General features: G+C 50.2%; 2 protein-coding genes across 8 annotated transcripts in view; both read right to left on the bottom strand.

The window, feature by feature from the left end:
- Positions 1-9,339, bottom strand: part of ANKAR (ankyrin and armadillo repeat containing) — a 51,654-nt gene extending 42,315 nt beyond the window's left edge. For all 7 annotated transcript variants that reach the window (XR_005385019.1, XR_005385018.1, XR_005385022.1 and 4 more), the window contains exons 1-3: positions 9,241-9,339; positions 7,335-7,969; positions 1,201-1,638 (exon numbers count right to left, since the gene is read on the bottom strand). Coding sequence is in view for 2 of the 7 variants with exons in the window: in XM_038585124.1 (XP_038441052.1) it covers positions 1,201-1,638; positions 7,335-7,935 (1,039 nt within the window). In the remaining 5 variants the exon portion in view is untranslated. The remainder of the gene's footprint in view (positions 1-1,200; positions 1,639-7,334; positions 7,970-9,240) is intronic.
- A 2,621-nt stretch (positions 9,340-11,960) lies between these two features.
- On the bottom strand, positions 11,961-20,698 carry ASNSD1 (asparagine synthetase domain containing 1). Its single transcript, NM_001357114.1, is given in 6 exon segments — positions 11,961-12,320; positions 14,614-14,795; positions 15,085-16,628; positions 17,372-17,447; positions 18,654-18,707; positions 20,606-20,698. Coding segments are annotated over 3 exon segments (1,920 nt in total). The 5' UTR covers positions 16,537-16,628; positions 17,372-17,447; positions 18,654-18,707; positions 20,606-20,698; the 3' UTR covers positions 11,961-12,034.
- Positions 20,699-24,020: the final 3,322 nt, after the last annotated feature.

The raw sequence follows: 24,020 nt of genomic DNA, 5'->3' as shown, positions 1-24,020 counted from the left end.
AGCTCACTTTGTTGGAAAGTAATAAAACCACACATATAACATTTATTTTAGAAAAATAATTTTCTAAAGCTCCTAATCTTTCTAAAGATTAGGTTTGTTCAATATTTTGACTTATTAGCAGAATACAGTTTCATCAGTGTAAGGTATGTAATGTATTTGGAGAAATGTAAAAGGTACAGAAAACTACGATGAATAATACGACACCTTAATATCACCACCTGGAATTAACTATTAACATTTAGTCATATTTGCTTCCAATAATCTAAGTAATAAAACACTACAGATATAGCTAACGTTCTCTTTAATCAAAGACCTTTCAGTTCCATACACACTGCTCTCCTGCCTGCACCCCAGGACGAGAATTGTCATGAGCCCATTTTTAAGTAGTTCACACACAGATAAGCATAATAATTTTGACCATTTGAATGCCCATGATACAAATTTTCGGTACATGATTTGCAAAATTTCTACTGAAAACTTGCCACCTGAATAGAAAGCCTGCCATGATAAGTCTACATGTTTGGGCATCAGTGAAAATATATAAATTGTGTGCTAACCTGGGTGGGAGGAATAGTTTGCACTACATTCTTGTCAAAGTCCACGTAAGTACAGTCCTATTTCTGCTCTCTGTTTTCTTACATTGGTTTATTTGTGTAGAACTGTGCTAACGCATTAGTAAAGTTTTAAAATATGTTTTCATCTCTTTTTCAGAAATGTAATACCATTCGTGATCCTTTACTGCTCCATATTACTTTCAGAGTCAATTTACAAACTTTCATGAAAAACACAATAGGGATTTTGCATAGAAGTGCATTGAATTTGTAGGTTTATTGATCAGATATGACATATTCACAGGTTGTGCCATCATGAACATGCCATATTTCCCTATTTTTTTTCAGAATTTGTTTTAAGTCTTCTTATAGCCCATATAATTGGTATAAATATCAAGTACATATAGCAAGTATTTTAAACTACTTTAGAGAAATTAAATTTTGTTTTTCTTAACAGGCTACAGCAAAATCACATGCCTGGACTCACTCACTACAAACAAAATTGAATTTAAATATAAATTTAACAAAAAAATTAACAAAGTAAAAAAAATATAAATTTAACATATATATATGTTACATATATATATACACACACACACATACACACATACACAATTATTTTATATTTGATTTTTGGTGATATACTTACCTGAAAAAGGCTGAAGTAGACTACTTAAATATGGAACTTTCATCTTCTTTTTTAAACTCAGTAGAAATGGAGTCAGAAAACATATTAGCTTTAGGTATCCTATCCCTTTTCTGATTTCTTTTTTCTTCTCAAAGTGTTTTTGAATAACCTTTTTCTGAAGATATAACCTTTGCTGTAGCCTCTGGTAGGTACAAATATCAAGATAATCCTGATTATATTTTATAGCGTTAGTAAGCCAATAGGCTGTTTCAAATATAAAGACATTTTCATACTGTTGAACTTGTGTGGTACTGAATGTCAACTTTAGCATAATGTTTTCAGCATATTTCATAAAAACAGCCTTTTCTTCAGGGCTATTGGGATCATATGTTGGATCTTCATTCATGTCTTCATCATAGATTCCATTAAAGTCTGGATCTTTAGTAATATCAACCAAACCTTCACAGTAAAAAAGAAAAATTTTAGATAATGATAACATCATATGTGGCTTCTGGATAAATGGAGTAGTTTGAACACTGAGCTTCATCTTGAAATCCTACTAAAGTGACAATAAAGGAATAGTGAGATGCCAAAAAATTGTTAAAGATGAATAGCATGTGGAGGAGTGGTAGCTAAGCAGTTAGAAGGATGGACACTTGGAGAATTAACTTTCCATGCCCTTTGGAGGAAAGAAATACAAATACGGTACCATGGAAACAATGTAAGCCCCATACCTAATCAGGCTAACTATGGAAGAACAAAAAATGTGATCTCCCTTTAAGCAGGGATTCAGCTTCTCACTTGGCTAAAAAAAAAAAAAAGTATCATTTGCTTTTTCAAGCCTTATATTACACACTTCTTGTTTTTGCTGATATTGGAAGCTAAACATATGTGATACAGAACTTTCCTGCTAATTGTGATTAAATAAGAATTAAAACTTGATTTGACTCTATTATAAGTGACAAATATCCTGTTTCATTTTCTTCCCATTTATGACAAAATTAAGGACTTCCTTGTTGTCAAGTTGTCTTTTTAAGGACATTTACACATGTAATGTTACCCTTAATCTAAGCTTGAGAAAACTGCACAAAATCATAAAATACGTAGAACATCTGGAGTCTGTAACACAAGACACCTTAAAAGTATAAATGGTACATCAATATGCCTCCCTTTCTTTTTCCTTTTTGTTTTCCTCAAATCTATTAAACAAGCGCAAAATGCTAGAATACACTTGGATTTTTAAATGGCCACTATGATTCACTTCCCTTTGGCAAAAGTTAAATTAAGAAATTATAAAGAAATTAACGTATTTCTGACAATTAAAATAATCTGAACATAAGCCAAGGTGTTGTTGACATCTCTCAAACTTTGTAGCCTGAGGTGAGGAGGGAAGGGGGAGGGGGAGGAGGGAAGAAAGGGAGGAGGGAGAGAGGAGGATGGGGGAGGAGGGACGGGAGGGGGAAGGGAGAAGGATGGGAGGGAGGAAGATGGGAGGGACGAGGGCGGAGGGGAGGAAGAAGGAGGGAGGGAGAAGGATAGGGGAGGTGGAGGAGGGTGCCGAGGGGGATGGGAGGGGGAGGGGAAGAGGGGAGAGGGTGAGGGTGTGGAGGGAAGGGAGGAGGGTGGGAGGGGGGGGAGGGATGGAGGGGGAGGAGGGAGAGGGGAGGAAGGTCGGCGAGGAGGGTGGAAGGGGAGGAGGAAGATGGTGGGGAAGATGGGAGGGAGGTAGGTGGTGGGGGGAAGGAGGAGGGAGGGAGAAGGATGGGGAGGGGGGGAAGAGGGGAGGAGGGTGCGGGAGGAGGGATAGGAGGCAGAGGAGAGGGGAGGAGGGATGGGAGGGGAAGGAGGGAGGAGGGAGGAGGGATGGAAGGGGGAGGGGGGAGGAGGGAAGAGGGGAGGAGGGGCGGGGGGTGGGGGGGTAGGGCCAAGGCCCGGGGGCGAGGGCAGGTGCCTGAACACGCCGTCGGGGGTTCGGCCCAGGGAGCCCCTGGAATCGCTGCGCCGCCTCCTATGTCAGTTCTTGGGAGGAGTTCAAGATTCCTGCTCTAAAGTTTGGGGCCGCATCGGAGAACTCAGCTAATTTTCTTAATGACAGTTTGTGTCACGAGAGACAAAAAGTCATTAAAAAAAGGAAATGTGACCACAACACATCATGCAGATCATAGGTGCAAAGTCATAATAAAGTCAAAAACAAGAAAGGATCGAATTTTAAAAATCGGATGCCGCGGAGGTGGGAGGCGGCGACGGGCACCCTGGGTGTCCCCCCTCCTGCTCCTGGACTTGACCTCAAGGCCTCGTCTGCCCCCCGAAGGTCACTGAGGTGCCCGAGCCGTGACCTCCTTCCTGCCCCCAAGCCTGCTTTCTCTGCTTCTTGGTGGCTTGGGGTTTAGGGCCGGGGGCGGGGCAGGTGGACCCAGGCTGCAGGTGGCAGGGCTGGAGGCACCGGGCCGATGCGGGCCTCTTGTCACCAACCTGTCCCTGCAGGGCGACACTGGCCCCCAGGGCCCTGCCCAGGCAGCGGAGGCCGGATTCCTTGTCCTCTGGAGCCCTGGGAGGACGGGCGTCCCCCCGCGTGGGCACCTTGGGGTCTCGCCGCCCCCTGGCTCTGCCCGGCCTGCTCCCTGCTGTGGCCTCCGCCAGCCTCGCCCTGACGGCCTGACTCTGTGCTGCCCCCACGGGCTGCACCCCCCATCCCCGGGCCGGCTTCCCGGGGCCACCAGTCCCTGTGCTCCGGGCAACCCCAGGACCCGAGCCAGGGCTCACCCGGCCCCCCTCGCCCCTGGGCGCCAGCTTCAGGGTGGCCCCACGCGACTCCCCAGACAGCCGATGGCCGGGGAAGCTCAGCGGGGCTCCCGGGACTGCTGCCCCCTGCACTCACCTCTTCCTGTCCCTCCTTCCCTTCCTTGGAGTCGTTTCCGTTTCCGTAACCCACCCCGATTTCAGCCCTCCTTTCAGGTGCAAAGTGGGGGGCAGCCTGGGCCGAAGACATTGCTCCCCTACGGTTCCTGACCTGCTGCTTCCTGCCGGCGCGGCGTGGAGGGCCACAGCCCGAGTCAAGGTGCGTCCCCAGGCCTGGCTCTCGGGCCTGCAAGGTTTCACAGCGATGCTCCGATGCGGTGCGTGATGGGGAGCCCACGCGTCCTCCTGCCTCGTGGGTCCCCCAGAATGTCTGCAGGGTGTTCTCCTCGGTTAGTTCCCATCATTTGTGCAGCACCAAGGGGGGGCCTGGAGGCCTGGGTGACCCAGGACCCTGGGGCAGGCCTGGAGGCCTGGGTGGCGGTGGTGGCCCGCGGGGACTCCGAGGGCCGCAGGAGAGGAGCCCCTGCCCGGTGCTGCTCGTCTTCGCGGCCAGGCGGCTGGTCTCGTGAAGGGCTTCAGCGGGCACGTGGAGGGGGGGCCGCATTTGGAGACACTTGCGGCATCGCTAAGGCGCAGCGGGCAGGAGCCTGAGCCTCGACGGCCGGCCCGGGTCCCCAGGCATTGGCCATGAAATACTGACCCCTGTCTCGTCTGGTGACGCGCCGTGCGAAGCCCGAGCTCTTGGAGCAGCTCTGAGCCCGGGGTCCCCGGAAGCCGCAGGGCCCTAGGGCGACGTGGGATGGCGGGGAGGGTGGCCGTTGCCGCTCGGAGCCACGCCGAGCCAGAGCTCGCACAGCCTGAGGCCCCTTAGTCCCGGTGGCCCCGCTGCCCTGCGCCCTGTTAGACTGCGACCGTGACACTGTCACCGGGAGCGTGGCCGTGACGGGCCCCTTGGGGGGGCCCCGATGGCACCAGGAGCCCCAGGCCCAGCCGGCGGCCGCGGATCCGCTCCCGTCGTCCGTGTTCTTAGTCACTCGCCGGCGCTGCCCCCTCCTGCTGGCCTCGCCCTTTACCGTCGACACGGTCAGCAGAGGCCGGGGCGCTGGGGGCTCGGCCAGGCGGGGACCCCGCGCACCCCCGCCCGAGCTCTGCACACCGACTCCTGCGGGCTCTTCCCCTAAAGGTCCGAAGCTCGAAGCAGCGCTCTGCTCCTCGGGGGGAAGCGCCCACGGCGGCCTCGCTGGTGGGAACGAGCTTCCAGCACCACCGCCGCAGGGACCCAAGAGCCAACACCAGCTCCGTCAGGATGGCCAAGTCTCAAATGTTCCTGGAAGCCACTGTCGCTGCTGTCGCTCCTTCACCTGCACGGAGCTCGGTCCTCACCGAGCTCCTGCCTTGCGTCGGTCACGGAAGCAGCCGAGCAGCTGGGCAGGCAGGCGACCCCGGCCACCTCAGCTGTCCTGCCGACCTGCAGGGATGAGCCCCGGGCCCGAGGGGCCTCAATGGCCAAGGTGACATCTTGATTTAAAGACACTTGATTCACGTCACCCGAGTGGCCCCGGAGGGTCTAAGCGCCAGGATCCTAGTGCTTTGGGGCCACACACAGGGGACAGCACCCAGGGGTCAGCACCCGAGGGTCAGCACCCAGGGGTCAGCACCTGAAGGCACAGCACCCAGGGGTCAGCATCCAGGGGTCAGCACCCAAGAGTCAGCACCTGAGGGCACAGCACCCAGGGGTCAGCACCCAGAGGTCAGCACCTGAGGGGACAGCACCCAGGAGTCAGTACCCAGGGGTCAGCACCCGGAGGTCAGCACCTGAGGGCACAGCACCCAGGGGTCAGCACCCAGAGGTCAGCACCTGAGGGGACAGCACCCAGGGGTCAGCACGCAGAGGTCAGCACCTGAGGAGACAGCACCCAGGAGTCAGCACGCAGGAGACAGCACCCAGGGGACAGCACCCAAGGGTCAGCACCCAGGGGTCAGTACCTGAGGGGACAGCACCCAGGGGTCAGCACCCAGGGCACAGCACCCCAGACACAGCCCCCGCCCCACACAGCCCTGCAGCCTGCGGCCAGACGCAGGGAGCCCCGGGGCCCAGGTGGGGGGACAGGCGGGTGACCTCGCTTTGTGCGGCCAGGCCGTGACCCAGGGTCATGGGGCTCGTGGGGCTCGGGCGCCGCAGGCCCCCCGTCCCGCTCTGTCCCTCGCTCCCCGGTGACTGAAGACGCAGGTAAAGCTTTCCAAGCAGGTGGGCACCCATCCGGCCCCTGATGCCGCCAAGGACACCGATGGCGCCTACGCTGTGCCGGCGACTTGGGCCCAAGCAGGCTGAGCCCGCGGGTTAGAGGCTTTTCCGGGCCTGTGCGCCCCAGGGGACCGTGTGATGGTCCCTGACGTCAGACTGGCTTGTGTGTCTCCGCTAGAAATAAAAGCTCAAGGAGAATTAGGAAAGTGAAGCGATCCGAGTCGGCTTGGAGCACGCCCGCGGCCTGCATGTGCGCGTGGAGACCCTGAGGCGGCGGGCGTGGGGGACCGGGCCGAGGGCTCCCTAACCCCACTGGCCATACCAAATATCGGGCCGTTACAACTGTTCCGCGTCTTATTGCGAAGCTAAGAAGCCAAGTCTGCGTTAGAGGCCAGACGTCCGCTGCCCGCTCGAGGGACCCTGAGGCCACGTTGTCCCCACTTACGTGGATAATTCAGGTGAAAAGTGATTCACTTCCACCTGAAATACCATGAAGAGTTCCCATCATCTGCTCTATCCCGCCAATGGAAACCCGCTAATTAGGGGGAGCGTTAGGCTGTCCCCCTCGGCCTAAGGTCGCCAGAGCTTCACCCGCCAGGCTGTCTCCGACCGGAGCCTCCTCAGGCGCAGCCGAGCGACGCGCTACCCGGGCAACGACGGGTCCTCAGGACGGTCAGGGAGGGGACCGAGCGAGGTCGACTCCCAGAGGACAAACCGTCGGCCTTACTAGCTGCAGACAGGATGACAGCCTCTCTAAAGCCTATTGCTGGCCCCTGCCATGCACGGGAACGTCAAAGAACAACTGCTTCTTAAAACAAATGCCACTAAAAGGCCAGATGTGGGCGCTGAAGCCCGTCCGTCCTTGGCTGCAGCTCTCACGTCGTTCATTTTTGAGGTCGCTGAAGTGGCGACGCCTCGCCGACCTGGCACTTTGCTTGCAAGTCTGGAGACTTTTGTCTCCGCACCTGAATTCTACTCGGGGCCCTGTTTCGCATTTTCCTACTGAGGCTCCGGAAGACGAAAGGCATCAGCGGAAAAGTCCAACCGAGACAAAGACAAATCACGTTAACAATACGGCTTCTAGTAAAGGGGGCGCGTTACATTCTCTCACCTGCCGCGCTGAACTCCGCGAAAATGTCTTTGTGCGTTTGCGGCTTCCCGTCCGGGTCAATGTCCACGACAGTGCGCCACAGCTCAGAGAACCTGGCCCGCTTCTCCTTGGGCATGTAGAGCCCGTGCCACAGCGCCTTCAGCATGTAGTCCACGGCGATCAGAATTTGCCCAACTCGGGTATCGTAGTAAGCCGGAGGCAGCTGGCAGGAGGAGCTCTGGTCGTAGTTGGCTTCTAAACTGATTGAGGGGATTTGGTTCAGGCAGTAAATCCCGACGGCCAGTTCCCGTATGATTTGATGGACTTCTCTGTAGTCCAAGAGAGCCGTCGGGTCCGTGGGGGTCAGCAGGATTGCGGTGGAGAAACCCACATTGTTCATCTGGCTCATGATTCCACACGGCAGGTCCAGCTGAGAGCGGACGTCGTCTTTGGCGGACAACCAGCTGACCAGGGTGGTGGTCAGCAACTCTTGGACTTCACTCCGATCATATTTTTCAAAGAAAGCAGAAGCATTTCTCTGGACTGCCAAGTTTTCCAGGTAGGTTTCTTCATCTTGGGTTTGATCAAATCTAGGTAACCCTTTTTTGGGCAATCTTAACATTTCATGTTAATTGTGCGTGGCCTTTCTGAAGTTCCTGCAATGAACAAAAAGGAAAAGGCAATGAGATTTGCCGTGGTGATGAAGCTGGGTTTGTCAAGAAATAAATCTGTACCGTTATCTTTATTAAGTCGTTTCATGGTGTAATGTTTTCAATTTTTTTAAAGAACATTTTTAACGATTGAGGTGTAATATTCAAACGGTAGTTTGAGGTCTACAGAACAGTGATCCAAGATCTGTACGTATTTTGAAGTGATAAGCCTGGCCAGCAGCGTCACCATACATAGTTACAAAATTGTGGGTTGTTTTTTTTTTTTTGTGATACCTACTTTTAAAATTTGCTCTCCCAGCAACTTTTCAAAATGCAGTGCAGCATTGTTAACTATAGCTGCCGTGCCCCACGTGATGCGCCCGTGACTTATTTGTCTTACAGCTGGAGGCTTGTATTTTGCCCCCCTTCAAGCCTCACCTACCCCCTGGCCTGCTCCTTTGGCAAACACCCATCTGTTCCCTGTATTTATGGGCTTGTGTAGCTTTTTTTTTTTTTTTATGATAGTCACACACAGAGAGAGAGAGAGAGGAAGAGACACAGGCAGAGGGAGAAGCAGGCTCCATGCACCGGGAGCCCGATGTGGGATTCGATCCCGGGTCTCCAGGATCGCGCCCTGGGCCAAAGGCAGGCGCCAAACCTCTGCACCCCCCAGGGATCCCTTGTGTAGGCTTTTGTTTGGGGAGTGAAGGGGGGTGGACCTGGGGGGAGGACTCGCGGGGGGAGGATGCTGAGGGGGGAGGACGGAGGGACGAGGGGTGGGGGATGGGGGAGGACTTGAGGAGGACCCCAGGGCTCTGGCTGAGGAGGATGCTGGGCGGGGAGGACCCTGGGTGGTGATGACCCCGGGAGAGGAGGACCCGAGGGAGGACCCTGGGAGGGGAGGATGAGGTGGGAGGACTCTGAGGGGGAGGACCCGGGAGAGAGGATGCTGGGAAGGGACGAGGGGGTAGGATGCTGGGCGGAGGGGGAGGATGGGGGGGCAGATGCTGGGCGGGGAGGATGGGGAGGAGGGTGACTGAGGATCCCGAGATGGGAGGACCCCGGGGGCGGGGGGAGGACCCCAGGAGGGGAGGACGGTGGGGGGGGCTGAGGACCCCGGGAGAGGAGGACCCCCGGGGGGCGGGGAGGACCCCGGGGCGGGGATGGTCCGGCCACCCCATGGGCACCGCCCGGCCGGCGTGGGGTGGGCAGGACCACTGCAGACAGGGCGGCGGCCTCCCCTCCGAGCCCCCGCCCGCAGGGTCTCCTCCCCTCACCGTTCAAGGCCCGCCTGGCCTCTAGGGCAACTCCCAGGCGCAGGTGCGGGGCGCAGGTGCGGGCTCCCGGCTCCGAATCCCACCTCCGCGTCGCCCCGGAGCCCAGAGAACGTCCACGCAGCGGCCCGTTGTGAGGCAGCGCGGGCCGCGGGGACCCGGAGCGCAGGGCGGGTCCCCGAAAGGGCTCACACAGGTGCGGCAAGGGCGGCTCCCCAGGAGGCCGGCAGGGCCCAGGGCAGCGGGGTCTGGGACTGGGCCCCACTGGGAGGGGCTGCCAGGCCCACGACCAGCCTTCCAGGGGCGGGAAACGGGTGAGGAGAGCCCGGGGGAGAGCACACTGGAACTTCCTGAGAAACCCCACAAAACCCTGCTTAAAGAGCGAGAGACCCGGGCACAAATCGGGTCATGGAGGCACCTGCGGCTCTAAACGCTAGGTCGCTGAGCTCATGACTGAACTTCATTCCTAAGTCTAGGCTCGGTTGGTGCAGCGGATGTGCAGACTGATGTGGCCGTGGAGGTGCAGGCGGGGAAGGGACGGTGGCGTGGCCGCAGACCCAGTGGGAGTGCGGTGTTTTCGGAAAGGTGGTCCAGATGACATGGATTTGTCAGGGGAAATGGGGAATCGGGGCAAGATTAGCTCAGCTGTGGACAGACTGACCTCAGGGTACCAATGAGAACCAGGTGGAGATGCCAGGTCCAGCTCAAGTACTCAGGTGTTGGCCAGGAACGGCAGGAAGGGGGACGTGCATACATTTGGGGACGCTTAGGGCATGTGAAGCCAAGGACTGGCGCAAAAGGGAAAGTGACCAAGGGAAAGAGTTAAGAAGAAAAGTTTGGAACCCAGGATGGAAACCTGAGAAATTCAGTATCTAAAAATCAGGCGAAGAGAATGGAGCCAGCAAAGACCACCAAAAGCAGTCAAGAGGCAGGAGGAAAACCGAGACTGGGCACAGAAGCCAGAAGTGTTCCATCGATAAGGGACCGCCCAGTCTCATCGGGCCACTAGGTCAAGGGGGTAACTTAACTTGTCCAGAGTTTACCAACATGGATGTTTCAGTGACAATTTGGGGGCAGAATTTCTCTTGGTGCAACCAAGTCACGATTTTAGCTGCTGTAGATGTAGTAGCAGAAATTGATGCTTGCCGCTCCAGGGCAGGGGTGTAAGTCAGCTTCTCTCACAGATTTGCATGCTTGCACTTACAATATATAGAACTCCTTCTGCTTGTTTTTTGCTCAGGGACCCAGATGGCTTGCGCTAAGCGTCTTAAATCTGGGAAAGCTGTTTAAGGACAGACACAGAACTGCATCCCAGGGTTCATGGGATGAAGCAGCAAGAAGGTTCTAAAGAATCAGACTCTCTGGGGACTAAAGAGACAACCTGCAGGCAGGATTCTGCCAGAAATTCCCTAGCGGTTGTCCTGGATTTACATGTAAGGCTCCTAAAGTAGTGCCCGCCACATAATCATCACTATAGAAATGATAGATGTTTTCAGTATCAAACTATGTTGTTATTATAAAAATTATGATTATATTCAAATCTAGGCTGGTGGGCAAATCTCCTAGTTTATCTATTCCTGATAGCAGCAATGTCAACCTGGTGCTCAGGACCACATAGAGACTTGAAGTGGTCTACCCTCAGGTAAAGGGATAAAAGCTATTACAGGAAGATCTCAGTACGGTTTGAACGTTGCATTTATCAGAGGATCGATTCAGGGCACTTGAAAGTCTTTGACAGGCTTCTGTTTGTCAATATCCTAAAACTGCTTTCCTGCCAAGATGAAAAGAATCAAAGTTTGTCCAGATCCAGAAAGGGTGTCAGCCCTAATTGGGGACAGACTCTGGTGACCTTGGTATGGTGCTCTCAGTGGACTACCGTTAGGCGGGAGTGGAGTGGAGATGAAAAGGTGGAGAAGTGAGAGTGGATGGGACGCAAGAGATGATGAGCAGAGAAGACACAGAACCAGGCATGTGCATTCTACATTGGCTCGGCCAGAGCACTTTAAATGATGATAGGAAGGACCCTACAGAGAAGAGGCTGAAGACACTGCAGAGAGGAGAGTATAAGGTTCTGGTAGGACAAGAAGGGTGGGGATACAGAGAACAGGTACAGGCACAGCCTTCTGATGGGTGGACGGACCCATTTCCCTTTCTAAGGACGAGAAGGGAGAAAAGGACGCTGTACCTACACGTACATTAGAAGTTCTGGTGTTGGAGAGTGGAGGGGTTTCTTGTCCTGAAAACTGAAATCTCTGAGCAGCTCAGGTCATGAGCTGAGAATAGGGCAAAGGGAGGGAGACTAGAGATTTGTGGAACAGAACGCTTAAGAGTCAGAAGTTCTGAGAGGGGAAAATTAGCTGCCTAAGAGATGGAACAGAAGTGACGGGCATCGCTCAGGAGTGTGAGCCTCAAGCAAAGTGCACAGCTTCTCTGAACTCTGGTGCTCTCGTAGAGCCCTGTTTACGCCAGGCCCCGGACAACAGCCACAAACTGAGCTATTTCTGGACGCAGCCACCATGAAGAGCTGGTAAAGGCCGTCTTCTCCTAGTGCTGCCGGTGGGACCCGACCACGAAGAGCTCAGAGGGATGTCGTGTCACAGCTTTAATCATCCAAGTTGCTCTTTCAAATATTATCTCTTTTTCTCCAGTGTCAATTTGACTAAATTGGTAAGTTATATAGCTAAGTAAGCCCTCATATAATGAACCTCAATACCACTACGTTATATGATAATAAAGCAGCAAAGTGTTTTATTTTTACACAATCATCATTCAGTAAATGCTGTTACGTCGTGAAATATTACACTTCAATCTCCTTTTCAATAGAGAGGTCTTCTAAGGAAATGACCTGGAGCCTTCCACATTTATCAGATGCCTTTTCATTATTCTTTTCCATTTTTGCAATTCTGGATCCAAACTGCATGGCCCGTTTTGGCAGAAGAGCACAAGTTGTTAAGCCAAGTTCCACTGCTGCAAGACGCAAAATCAGTTTTTCACCAATTCCACGGGGTAAAGTCAAGTCTGCCTTTTTCCAAACTGGTAGGGAATTTAGAAAGGAGACGACATTTTCATCCAGGAAAGGAAATCTAAAATAAATAGATAAATATAACTACTATATGAAAAAAAATTGTGATAATTGTTTCTTCTGCATTTTATTCAATGTTAAAATTTATAGCATCAAATTAATTTTTGATGACACTTTTTCTCAAAAAATATTCTGGTTATTTACACAACTTCACAGGTGAAATTTAATCACATTAACAACTACTTCATGCCACTAATTTTAATACATATGCCACCAAATGAATTTTGCCTCAAAAAATAAATAAATCAGGCCTATGGGAAGGAACAATCCTTGTTTCACAAGGTTTCTTTGGGGATGCCTTGAAAACAACTACAGTCTTGACTCAATTATTCAAGCTGTGTCTGCTCTTTATCACGTCAAATGAAATGGATTTGAGAGGTACGAAATCAATACAGAAGGGCTCTATAATCCTGAGGTTGGGAAGCATTTACTTACGGTAAAATTTTATGGTATCAAAATTGTTTTGGGGTGCCTGGGTGGCTCAGTCAGTTGGGTGCAACTCTTGGCTTAGGCTCAGGTCATGATCTCCCAGTGGGAGACTGAGCCCCGGTCCGGCTCTGCACTCAGCAAGGAGTCTCCTTCCCTTCTTGCTCTGCCCTTCCCCCTGCTCGAGCTCCTGCACACACGCTCTCTCTGAAATGAATAAATCTCTAAAAAAAAGTTTGTTGGGGCGCCTGGGTGGCACAGTCGGTTAAGTGTCCGACTCTTGGTTTCAGCTCAGGTCATGAGCTCATGGTCATGGGACTGAGCCCACATGGGGCTCTACGCTCAGCAGCGAACGAGTCTGCTTGATTCTCTCTCTCCCTCTGCCCCTCCCACTCATGCTCTCTTTCACTCTTAGAAATAAATAAACCTTTAAAAATTGATTAAACCATTTTTAAATGGAGATAAATGCTATAACAGAACAAAGTATTAGATTAAAAAAAATAACTTTCTGTCCCTTGGCTTCCCTAATTTCCTACAAAATTCTAGTTTTTGTTTAAAATACTTTACAACTCTCCCTTTACAACTCTCCCTCCAATTCTTTAAATGCAATACTGTAGTGTTTCTATTTCATTACATTTTATTCTTGCTCAAATAGAGTCTGGGAAGGGTAAAGGCATTTGTTATATGGAATATTTTATTAAAAAGAAATGCAAAAACAATTTTATATATAAGATAATCAATCGATCACTGTTAATATGTATGCCAAAATACATAATAAATTGATTCAGATCTAGCCACTACCATAGTATTTGTTAAATCACAATTCTGTATTCACTGTCTCCAACATTCTTCATATGCACTTTTACATTATCATATTGGGCCTTTAGAATTAACCGCTTTTACTAAATAAAATAAAATCCCTTTTCTCTGACCTACCTGAAATAAAGGACTGAATTTCTCTCTCTCAAATACATATAACCTCCAAAGGAAAATATTTTACAGTATTTATACATATTACATACCGCATTATAAAAACCATATATACACACACTAAAAAGCTGTAAAAAGCTGAAGTAGAGTTAAGAAACAGTGACGTGCTGGAGTAGTTGTACTACGATGTCCCAGTTCTCACAAAGCTTATTTGGACTCCTGGTTTCCACATGCTTGTATGCTTGTAATAAACTAACAATAAATTAACATACTTGACCAAACTTCTGCTTTCTAGAATTAAATAATGTATCTTTATCTTCAATAATTTAAAAAGTTGTTTCCAAGCTCTTGTCTGCCACCATCAGATACAGCGTAGGTAAAAATAAACTCCCGAATTAAGAAAGAATATACATATGAAAGTGCCTTGATCTCTTTGAAAATTTTAGGTAATCTGCAACATCAGAACAAACGGAGTTCAGAACACACAGCAGAGGGGAATCCAGTACTGGAACCACCATTTACGTCAGTCTGGCCCGATACTTACAGGAATGTCCAGAGGCAAAGCCGGGTGCTCTGACCCTGGAGGGGAAAGTGTCGGCTTAGGGCCTCGGCTCTTACCCTTTAAGTACCTCGTCTCAGCATTTCTCTATCTCAGGTTTACAGACCCTTTCATTGTAGTATGGAGAACAATCATGTCAGTGTATCACCTTTGAAAATTACTGGAAAGACATTTTATAGAGAATGAGTTCTGGAAAACAACGGCTCCCCCGGCCCCTCCGCAGCTCTCCCCGATGGACGGTGTGTAGCATAAAGCCAAGATACTGTTGTGCTGCTGTTATTCATTTGAACAGTCTCCAAAGAAAAGGAACTGAAAAATCTCCTTTTATGGTGTAGTGTTTTGACAAAACTAGCCACAGCACTTAGATAATTAGAATTACCTTGCTTCTTTTCCGTGATCGCCAATAACTCTGTCATCACGACCAAGATTTCTAGACGATATTCGTCCCAGTTCCATCTCAATTTCCTCATTTAATCCTTCCATCCCATGTGTCTGAAAGCGCACGCGATGGCGAGAATAACCTGCAAGTTGCTCATCAGCACCAATTCCAGTAAGAACTACCTGTAACAGTTTAAAGAAATCCACGTTTTCCGTACAAGATAAAGAAAATAACTAAAACAAAAGCAAGGCCTAAAAAGTTATAATCTCAACAGTAACATTTTCTGACAAAACACAAGGGAGGCCATAAAATAGTAAAGTATGCCCAATTTAAAAAAAGTCTTACACGTTGCACTGCAGTTTAAACGCAATTAAAATATGCTATATTCTTGCAATCTACACACTAATAGCTTTATTTAAAGGGTCAAAATTAGGTCTCAGAATTCCTCCGAGCAGACCTACTGTGACGTACCTTTGCAGCGCTCTGATAGGACCTCACCCCATCCTGGGTCACTAACCAACCAACTCCTCTAGAAGCAAACCAGACTGCACAGCCAATGCTATCATCCAACACTGTGTCCAAGGGCTGGACTAAGTGGCATATTTGAGTCCTTCTTAATTCTTGCAGTTCTTCCAGAGAAACATTAATTTCAACAAAATTCCAAATCCGGGCAGGGTTAGCCGCTTGCAGTTCCTTCAGGCCTACTCTTCCTGTGACACGATCTGGTACACAGAACTGTTTATCAGGACTATCATCGTCATTTTTAGAGGATTCTTCAGAAGGTATTTCACAATGACTTTTCTGTTTTTTCCTCTTTTTGTTAAAACCAGTTAATACGGTCTTTTCTTTAGTCCTGAAAGCCACGTTAAGAAGATCGATGGGTTCATCTAAAGGTACATGATGGTCAGCAAGGGCTGCAATAACCATGGAATCGATACCCCCAGAAAACAGGATTGCAACATTTGCTTTCCTATCACAAGCTTTCAAAGCCTCACTTGGTGTCAGTTTTTCATCCCTGGGTAAACACAAGACCCGTCTCTTCACTGAGACACTCAGGACGTCAATGAACTGTTGAACTACTTCCTTCATGCGTCCATCAGTAAGAAGCCTCTGAAGTGTTTCCCTTGTAGGTAGGACACCAGCGATGTTAATGCAAGGAATTGCAAGTGGAGCTTGTGGCATCATCGTATTTAAAGGAACAACAGGTTTTTTAAGATATAGTTTGGCTTCATTTGCTACCACTGATACAAATGTTGGCAAGTTTGCTGAAATTTGAATCAGGCTATGAACACATTCTTTGATAACATTCTCCCCAGGAATAGATTTCCAAGGGTACAGTTTTAAAACCAGAGATTTGGAAATGGAAGTAGACTTGAGATCAATTCTGAAAATTCCAGAGGCTGGAACTTCTTGCCACTGATTCACCTCTCCGGATATCTGGGCACCAACTGAAGAGAGGCAGAAACTTCTGCCCAAATCACTAAAATGCCAAAGCAGGCTGCGGCGACCAAAAAAGTCCCTACCAAACCACAAATGATGACTGGATGCTTGATAGTATATAAAAGACCAAGGACCTTGCACTTCTGAGAAGAGTGACAAAATATCAGATTCATTCTTGCAAGAGGAAAGGTAGTTAAACATGATTTGAGTATCATTCTCTCCAGCTTCAAACTTTATGCCACTAAAGACTTCTCCATTCCACAGGAACACATCGCCTCTTTCATCTTCCACAGGCTGGGCAGTCAGAACACCTCTTAAGTGAAGGACATGACCAGAAAATAAACACTGGTAGCCAACACTAGACTTTACCAACTGTTTACTACTGTCGGGTCCCCGCCGGCTAAGCCTATACAGTAAATCCTCTTTCAAATCTTTGCTGAAATTCTCAACAGAAAAGCTCACAGAACAACAAATGCCACACATTCTTATGTGAAATCAAGTTGACTATTTCTTGACTTTGGTCTTCTCTGAGTTTTCTATTTCTTGGTATTCTTTTTTCAGTTCATCCAATATATCTGTGGGGTAGGGGAAAAGAAATATTAAATAAAATAAAAGTTCTTGGACCTTTCCCTAATAATTCATAGAACAACATAGGAACATAGGCTATTTACCAAGATCAAACCACTTAAGTATATTTGCTGTGTTACAACAGCTTTCTAATGATCAAGGTTTATCTTTTAGGAAAATAATTTCTGTCTATTAAATGCTTATTTTGGCCCAGACACTAGGCTATGAACTTTATATATTCCTTCTTGCGTATTTATTTTTAAGGATTCTATTTATTTATTCATGATAGACATAGAGAGAGACAGAGGCAGAGGGAGAAGCAGGCTCCACACAGGGAGCCCGACGTGGGACTCGATCCGGGACTCCAGGATCACGCCCTGGGCTGAGGGCAGACACTCAATCGCTGAGCCACCCAGGCATCCCATTCCTCCTTGTTTAAATCCCCCAAAAACTTTGGAGGCTCAAAATCACAAAAGGAGAAGTGGTAGGGCAGTTTTTGTACCTAGATCTGCCAAATATGCTGAAGAATGCATTAATAATTATGACTTTGTAATACAACTTATATATCTTATTTTTACTGTTTTTCCAAAGCATGGCATTAATTTCACTTGATATACCACCATCCAGTCTTCAGATATATATTTAAACATTCAGATATAGACAGTATAATTTAGACACTACCATAAGTTTCTACAGAAAGCCTAGAAAACACTTTGCATGCATTTCTATATAATATATCGCAAAAACTTACTTTTGTTTTCAGAAAGCATTTCTGTTCGGTCTGCAAGAAAGAATATGTTGCTGTTCTGTTGCTGCCTATATACTTTCTGCAAAACATAATTTAGGCTAATGTCATGATTTGACCTAAAAAGTATATGTCAAAACTCTGAACCCTTTTATCGTATATTCTTGTACATATATTGAGAATAACACCTTAGCAAATACAGATAAAAGTCACCCATTATCCTACCATCTGGAAACTGCTACCATTAACACTGAAGTGAAATGTTTTTTCTCTGCGTATGTCAAACTACCAGTTTCCTTGAACAAAAAGGTTCTGTACTATTAATACAGACTTATTTGCTTTTATCAATGAACAATATCTTGGGAACACTTATCATTACATATTCTTTTACATTACTGTGTGGGCATAACATTACGGTTTATTTGATAAGTCACCAAGTTTTAGACATTTAAGATATTACCAACTTTATGAATCCATGTTGTAATGAAGTTCTTTGCAACTAAATCTTTGTGCACTCCCATGATTCCCAAGTATCAATTCCTATAAATTGAATTGGGTCAAAGTGCTACATAATTTTAAGGCTTTGATACATTCCCCTAACTGGCCCTCTAGAAAGTTTGTATCAGGATAGCCTTAAATTCTAAAACTCCCAAAGTGACAATATTCAGAAATGTTTAGCCAACCTGTCAGTTATCAAATGCTTTAAAGGGCTCAAAATAATTTCTTCTTGAACTTTAAAATGTAATTTTTGACAGTATACACATTAAGCTGTAGCTTGCTGTTTATAAATGCATTAATGGAAATGGCACTAATATAACCATATTAAATATTTAGAAGATTTGTGTAAATAAATCAGGGAAGAGGGAAGCAGTTTATCATTTTTTCAATAATTATTCACATTCACTTAAAGGCATAGTTTCCTTTCTTCATATAAATAAGTTATTTATTTCAAAAGAAAACACCAAACTCAAGTATAAGTAGATACCATTAGTGACCACAGCTCCAAGATACCATTGTGTAATTAGTATCTTTTGGTTCAAAGGGAGTGCAAATTACATATGATGAGTAAGAAATACCATCAACTATAGTTAACATATAGCTCTCCACATATGCGTATAAAATCTTGGACACTTCACTTTTGCTCTGTAACTAGAAAAAAGATGCTGCAACCTCGCATATTTTAATGTAAATACAAATCTTACATATAATTCTTACAACGTTAGTATGTAGTTAATAAGATGTAATCAAACCTACCCACCTACAATTCAGAATTACCCTAATAACTCACCCTGTTCTTCTTCAGGTTAGAAAGTTCATCCACAACAATTTTTTGTTCTTTAATCTATTGAAATAAGAAAAAAAAAAGGGGGCTCTTAAATCAGAGATTAGCAAAGTATGTTCAATTGAGGGCCCTTTAAAACTAGAGAGATGGGATAAGGGGCTGTAATTCACTGACTGTCCAAACGAGCAGTCTGCGAGTATACAGATCGTTTCTGAACAGCAGTGCCTGGGGTTGCAGGTGTGTGGGTGCAGGTGTGGGGTTGCAGGTGTGTGGGTGCAAGTGAGGGGTTGCAGGTGTGTGGGTGCAGGTGTGGGGTTGCAGGTGTGTGGGTGCAAGTGGGGGGTTGCAGGTGTGTGGGTGCAGGTATGGGGGTGCAGGTATGGGGTGCCGGTGTGAGTAGGCTGGGAGAGGAACTGATTACACTCGAAGGCGCCAGAACCAGACAAGGGGTTGGTGTTGGCAACCAGCACGCATGCAAAGGCCGAGGCGCTAAACAAAGTTTGTACCTTTTATTTAAAACAGACAACATGGCACCAAAAGTAATACCAGTTTTCAATGATTTCCTTTCTTTTAATAGCATAAGTCATGAAACGTCAATGCTTTTCAGGAGTCCCATGCTAGTGGTGCAGCCCCGCGCGGAGGACCGGCCGTGAAGCCGCAGCCCGCCTGCCGCAGCCCTCCCGGGGCGGTCCCCCTCCGGTCCCCTTCCGTCTCGGCTGAGTCCCTCTCCCCTCCAGGAGGGCGGCGCCGGCCCTGGGGCCACTAGGATGGGGCACGGCTGGGCACAAGCGCAACCTCCGACCCTTGTCCGTAAAGGGGGGTTTGGGGCCACGACGCGGCAGGTGTTCTGGCCTGTGTCCCGGTCGCACCTCGGGGTGTCAAGCAGCACACGGGCAGCGGCTGCAGCGGCTCCCGGCGCGCCGGCCCGGCCCAGGCGCCACCCGCGGGATTCCCGCGTCCCGGGGCCGACAGCGCGGCCGTCTGCGTCAGCAGCAGCGGGCAGGCGTTCCGCGGACTCCACGGGCTCCGACGCGGAAACGGGGCAGAGCCAGAGCCGGCCGGTCCTCGCGGCTCCGACAGCGGGCGCGCCCCGTGATGGGGGCTGCCGGAAGGGGGCTTCCCGGAAGAGGCTGCCGGGAGGGGGCTTCCCGGAAGGGGCTGCCGGAAGAGGCTTCCCGGAAGGGGCTGCCGGAAGGGGGCTTCCAAGAAGAGGGCTTCCCGGAAGGGGCTTCCCGGAAGGGGCTGCCGGGACGGGGCTGCTGGAAGGGGCTTCCCGGAAGGGGGCTGCCAGAAGAGGGCTTCCCGGAAGGGGCTGCTGGAAAGGGGCTTCCAGGAAGAGGCTGCCGGGAGGGGGCTGCTGGAAGGGGGCTTCCAGGAAGAGGCTGTCCGAAGAGGGCTTCCCGGAAGGGTCTGCTGGAAGGGGGCTTCCCGGAAGAGGCTGCCGGAAGAGGGCTTCCCGGAAGGGGCTGCCAGAAGAGGGCTGCTGGAAGGGGGCTTCCAGGAAGAGGGCTTCCCAGAAGGGGCTTCCCGGAAGGGGACTGCCGGAAGGGGGCTGCTGGAAGGGAGCTTCCAGGAAGAGGTTCTGGAAGAGGGCTTCCCGGAAGAGGGCTTCCCGGAAGGGGACTGCCGGAAGGGGCTGCCGGAAGGGGCTGCCGGAAGGGGGCTTCCAGGAAGAGGCTGTCAGAAGAGGCTTCCCGGAAGGGGGCCTCCCGGAAGGGGCTGCCGGAGAGCGGGGGTCGGCGGCGTCCAGGCGGGCTCCCGGCCACCGGCTCGGGCAGGGAAACATTCTCCCGCGCGGAACACGCGGCTGCGGCCTGGGGCAGGCGGGGTTTCTAAGCTAGAAAAGGGCGGAGGGAAAGGGCCGCGGCCGATCTCCGTCCACGCCGCGTGGTCTCATCTCGGGGCAAGTCCAGGGTCTCCCTTCCTGCTTCCGGGAGAGCCGAGGGCCCCACACTCACCCTGCTGCCGAGCTCGTCCTTGCCCCGCGCGGCGCCCTCCTCGGGCCGCAGCGCCCCGCCGGGCATCTCCCCGCCGCCAGCCGCACCCCCCCCGCCCGCCTCCGCGCCTGCGCGCCCCTGGCCCCGCCCCCTTCCCGGCAGGCTCACTCGCTGCGCTTGCGCACTGGCTGGAACGCCCGCGCCCTCCGGCGGCGGCGACGGGGCAGTTGCGCGCGTGCGCACGGGAGCGCGTGGGCCCGGCGGTGGGAGCTGGCGGGTCACGGCGGCTGCGACGGGCGCGCCCTCGTGGCCTTACGTGGTCGTGCGTGACGTGCACCCCCGAGCGGGGACGCGGAGGGCGGGAGCGCGGGAAAGGCCGCCTGCTGGGCGGCGGCGGCGGTGGACGCGGTGCCCGCCCCGCAGCAGGTGTGAGCGCGGGGGGGTGGGCCGCTTGTTTGCTAGCTTTTTTTTTTTTTAAGATTTTATTTATTTAATCAGGAAAGACACAGAGAGAGACCCAGGCGGAGGGAGAAGCAGGCTCCGTGCGGGAGCCCGACGCGGGACTCGATCCCGAACCCCGAGGTCACGCCCCGGGCTGCCGGCGGCGCTAACTGCTGAGCCCCCCCATCCCCTTCTTAAATTAAGATTTTATATTGTTGGTAGCGCCCAGGCAGGGGAGCTGCGGGAGAGGCGGCGGGGGCAGCAGGCCGCGCGGGGAGCAGGGCGCCCGGGGCCGGATCCCCTCCCGGGCTGAGCCTCGGCGCCCCCGACGGCCGCGCCCTCCGGAGACCCCGCAGGCCCCGTGGTGTCCACGTCTTCCCGATTCCTCCAATCAGTGGAGCGAACAAAGCTTTGAAGTAGCTTCACGTTACGCTTGCGCGACCGACGGGGCGTCCAGTACTGGACCTTACACGCGCGGTCGGGCGGGAGCACGGGCTGACGGGCGCGGGGGGCGGACGGACGCCGGGGAGGACGGGCGCGGGGGGAGGGTGGGGGCGGACGGACGCCGGGGGAGGACGGGGGAGGACGGGCGCCGGGGAGGACGGGCGCGGGGGGCGGACGGGCGCGGGGGAGGACGGGCGCGGGGGGCGGACGGACGCCGGGGAGGACGGGCGCGGGGGGAGGGGGGGGGCGGACGGACGCCGGGGGAGGATGGGGGAGGACGGGCGCGGGGGGCGGACGGACGCCGGGGAGGACGGACGCGGGGGGCGGACGGGCGCGGGGGGAGGGTGGGGGCGGACGGACGCCGGGGGAGGATGGGGGAGGACGGGCGCGGGGGGCGGACGGACGCCGGGGAGGACGGGCGCGGGGGGAGGGTGGGGGCGGACGGACGCCGGGGGAGGATGGGGGAGGATGGGCGCGGGGGAGGACGGGTGCGGGGAGCGGACGGATGTCGGGGGAGGGTGGGGGCGGACGGGCGCGGGGGGAGGACGGGCGTGGGGGCTGTCGGCTGGCAGAGCGGACCCCCGAGTGGACCTCCTGAAGGGACCCCGTGGGGACCCCCGAGCGGACCCCGCGCCTCGTCGCCTCCCACCTGCGCGGCCGCCCAGGCGGCGGTTGGACGTTTCTCGCAGCGACTGCGAGCCTGGGTTCGCGCGCGTCCCAGGATGATGGGGACCTAGTGTCTCGTCGGAGAGGGACGGAAAAATCCAGTTCCTTGGTCTTTTTCTTTGTCTCCTGTGAGCTCAAATTAATTAACTTTGTGTCCCCTGGGAAGGAGAACTGAGTTTTGAGTTCTGGGCTAGTGAGTTTTGGCATTTGTTTTGCTCCAACCCAGGATTGAGATGAAAACTGAAGCCACAAACTCGCTACGTGTCCAAGTGACTAATTTAGGACTTTTATAGGTTGTCTGCCTCAGCGTAAGATGTTTTCATGCTTCTGGGTGGTTTTAATAAATTCCATTATGTCTCGTAAATTAAAGAACTGGTCTGATTGCTCTATAAACATACAGGTGCCCTGGCATGAACCCCCTCCAATTAAAAAAATTCCAAATGTCTAACACCTGGTATGTGCTGGACTTTTGAGGAAAAAAAGTTGTTCTTACAGAAACTGCTAGTTTACACACATTTGAAGAATATAAATTTACATAATTAAGATGAGCCTGGAGAAATCAGGTTAGATTAATAATTTTCGTTTAAGAAAGAAAAAAAGCAGTTGCATGTCTTTCCACTGTTTTGTCCATGTTCAGTAAAATACAGGTATTTGGTTTCTTAATATTTAGGTTTGCCTTCTCATGAAGAGATTAGCTGCTATGAAGTTCCTAAACTTCTTATATTGGTTTACTGATAAATAAGTTAGCATTACTGCTATAAAATATGTAAGTTTATGGAAAATGTAAAGTTATGTCCACTAAAATGAGTAAATATTCAGACTTATACTAACATTAGTTACGTTCTGTATCATATAAGTTTAAGCATGACTCCAAAATCCTTAGGTAACTTGAAATCCTGAGATAATATTAAATTGGATCAATTCATGATTGATCATGAGATAAGCAGATAATTTATTTTCAAGACTCGAATACTAAAACATTGTTTAATAGAAGAATAATTTCAATTTTATATACTTTTGCTTCTTGTTTTTAAATACCGTAGAATGGCTGTTTTTAGGGGGGTCCTGTTAGTGGACATTCATTTTTGCCATTTTCAGAAGATGTAAAAGGAATGTGACTGCCTGCAGATAGTTGTATTATGTTATGTTACTTATGAGCTTTATTTGTCTTCTAAAATGTTTGCATGTGACAGTTTTCAATTACCTCCAGTTCTATGAAATAGAAATTATTAAATTACTTCAAAGTTTAATTAATATGAGTGGCTAAGATCTCATTAGGGGAAAGAACAATAGGGAATGCAAGGTAACGGGATTTAAGTCTTGTTTTGCAAGGAAAAAGTTCTAAAATGTCACTTTATTCCAGAACATGAAAGAGCACAGTGACAGACAAAACTTGAGAAAATACAGCAAATTGGACAAAGTTTGATGAAAGTAGATTTTATTTGCCTTGGTTTATAATACCTGGACCTGAAAAAAAACTATGAAATATGTTAGAGTTTTGGCAAAGTACATTATCACAAGATAATTTTTAACTATTTTATTACAAAATTTGTATTAATGGGGCAGTCCTGGTGGCTCAGTGGTTTAGCGCCACCTTCAGCCCAGGGTGTGATCCTGGAGACCCGGGATCGGGTCCCGCGTCGGGCTCCCTGCATGGAGCCTGCTTCTCCCTCTGCCTGTGTTTCTGCCTCTCGCTCTGTGTGTCTCTCATGAAAAAAAAAAAAAAAAGTGTATTAATGAAAAACTAAAATTTTGCATTCTTTTAACTCTCCTCCTGGTTCCAGTCCTCAAAACCTTTAGGGTTTAATGTAGTTGAGTTGATGGGAACTGAGGAACACACCTTTCCTGACACATGGGATATTATTTTAATTTGTGCTTGTGCTTG

The sequence above is a fragment of the Canis lupus genome, chromosome 37 (assembly GCF_011100685.1).
Source record: "Canis lupus familiaris isolate Mischka breed German Shepherd chromosome 37, alternate assembly UU_Cfam_GSD_1.0, whole genome shotgun sequence".
Taxonomy (NCBI): domain Eukaryota; kingdom Metazoa; phylum Chordata; class Mammalia; order Carnivora; family Canidae; genus Canis; species Canis lupus.
This window is presented reverse-complemented; position numbering and strand designations above follow the sequence as displayed.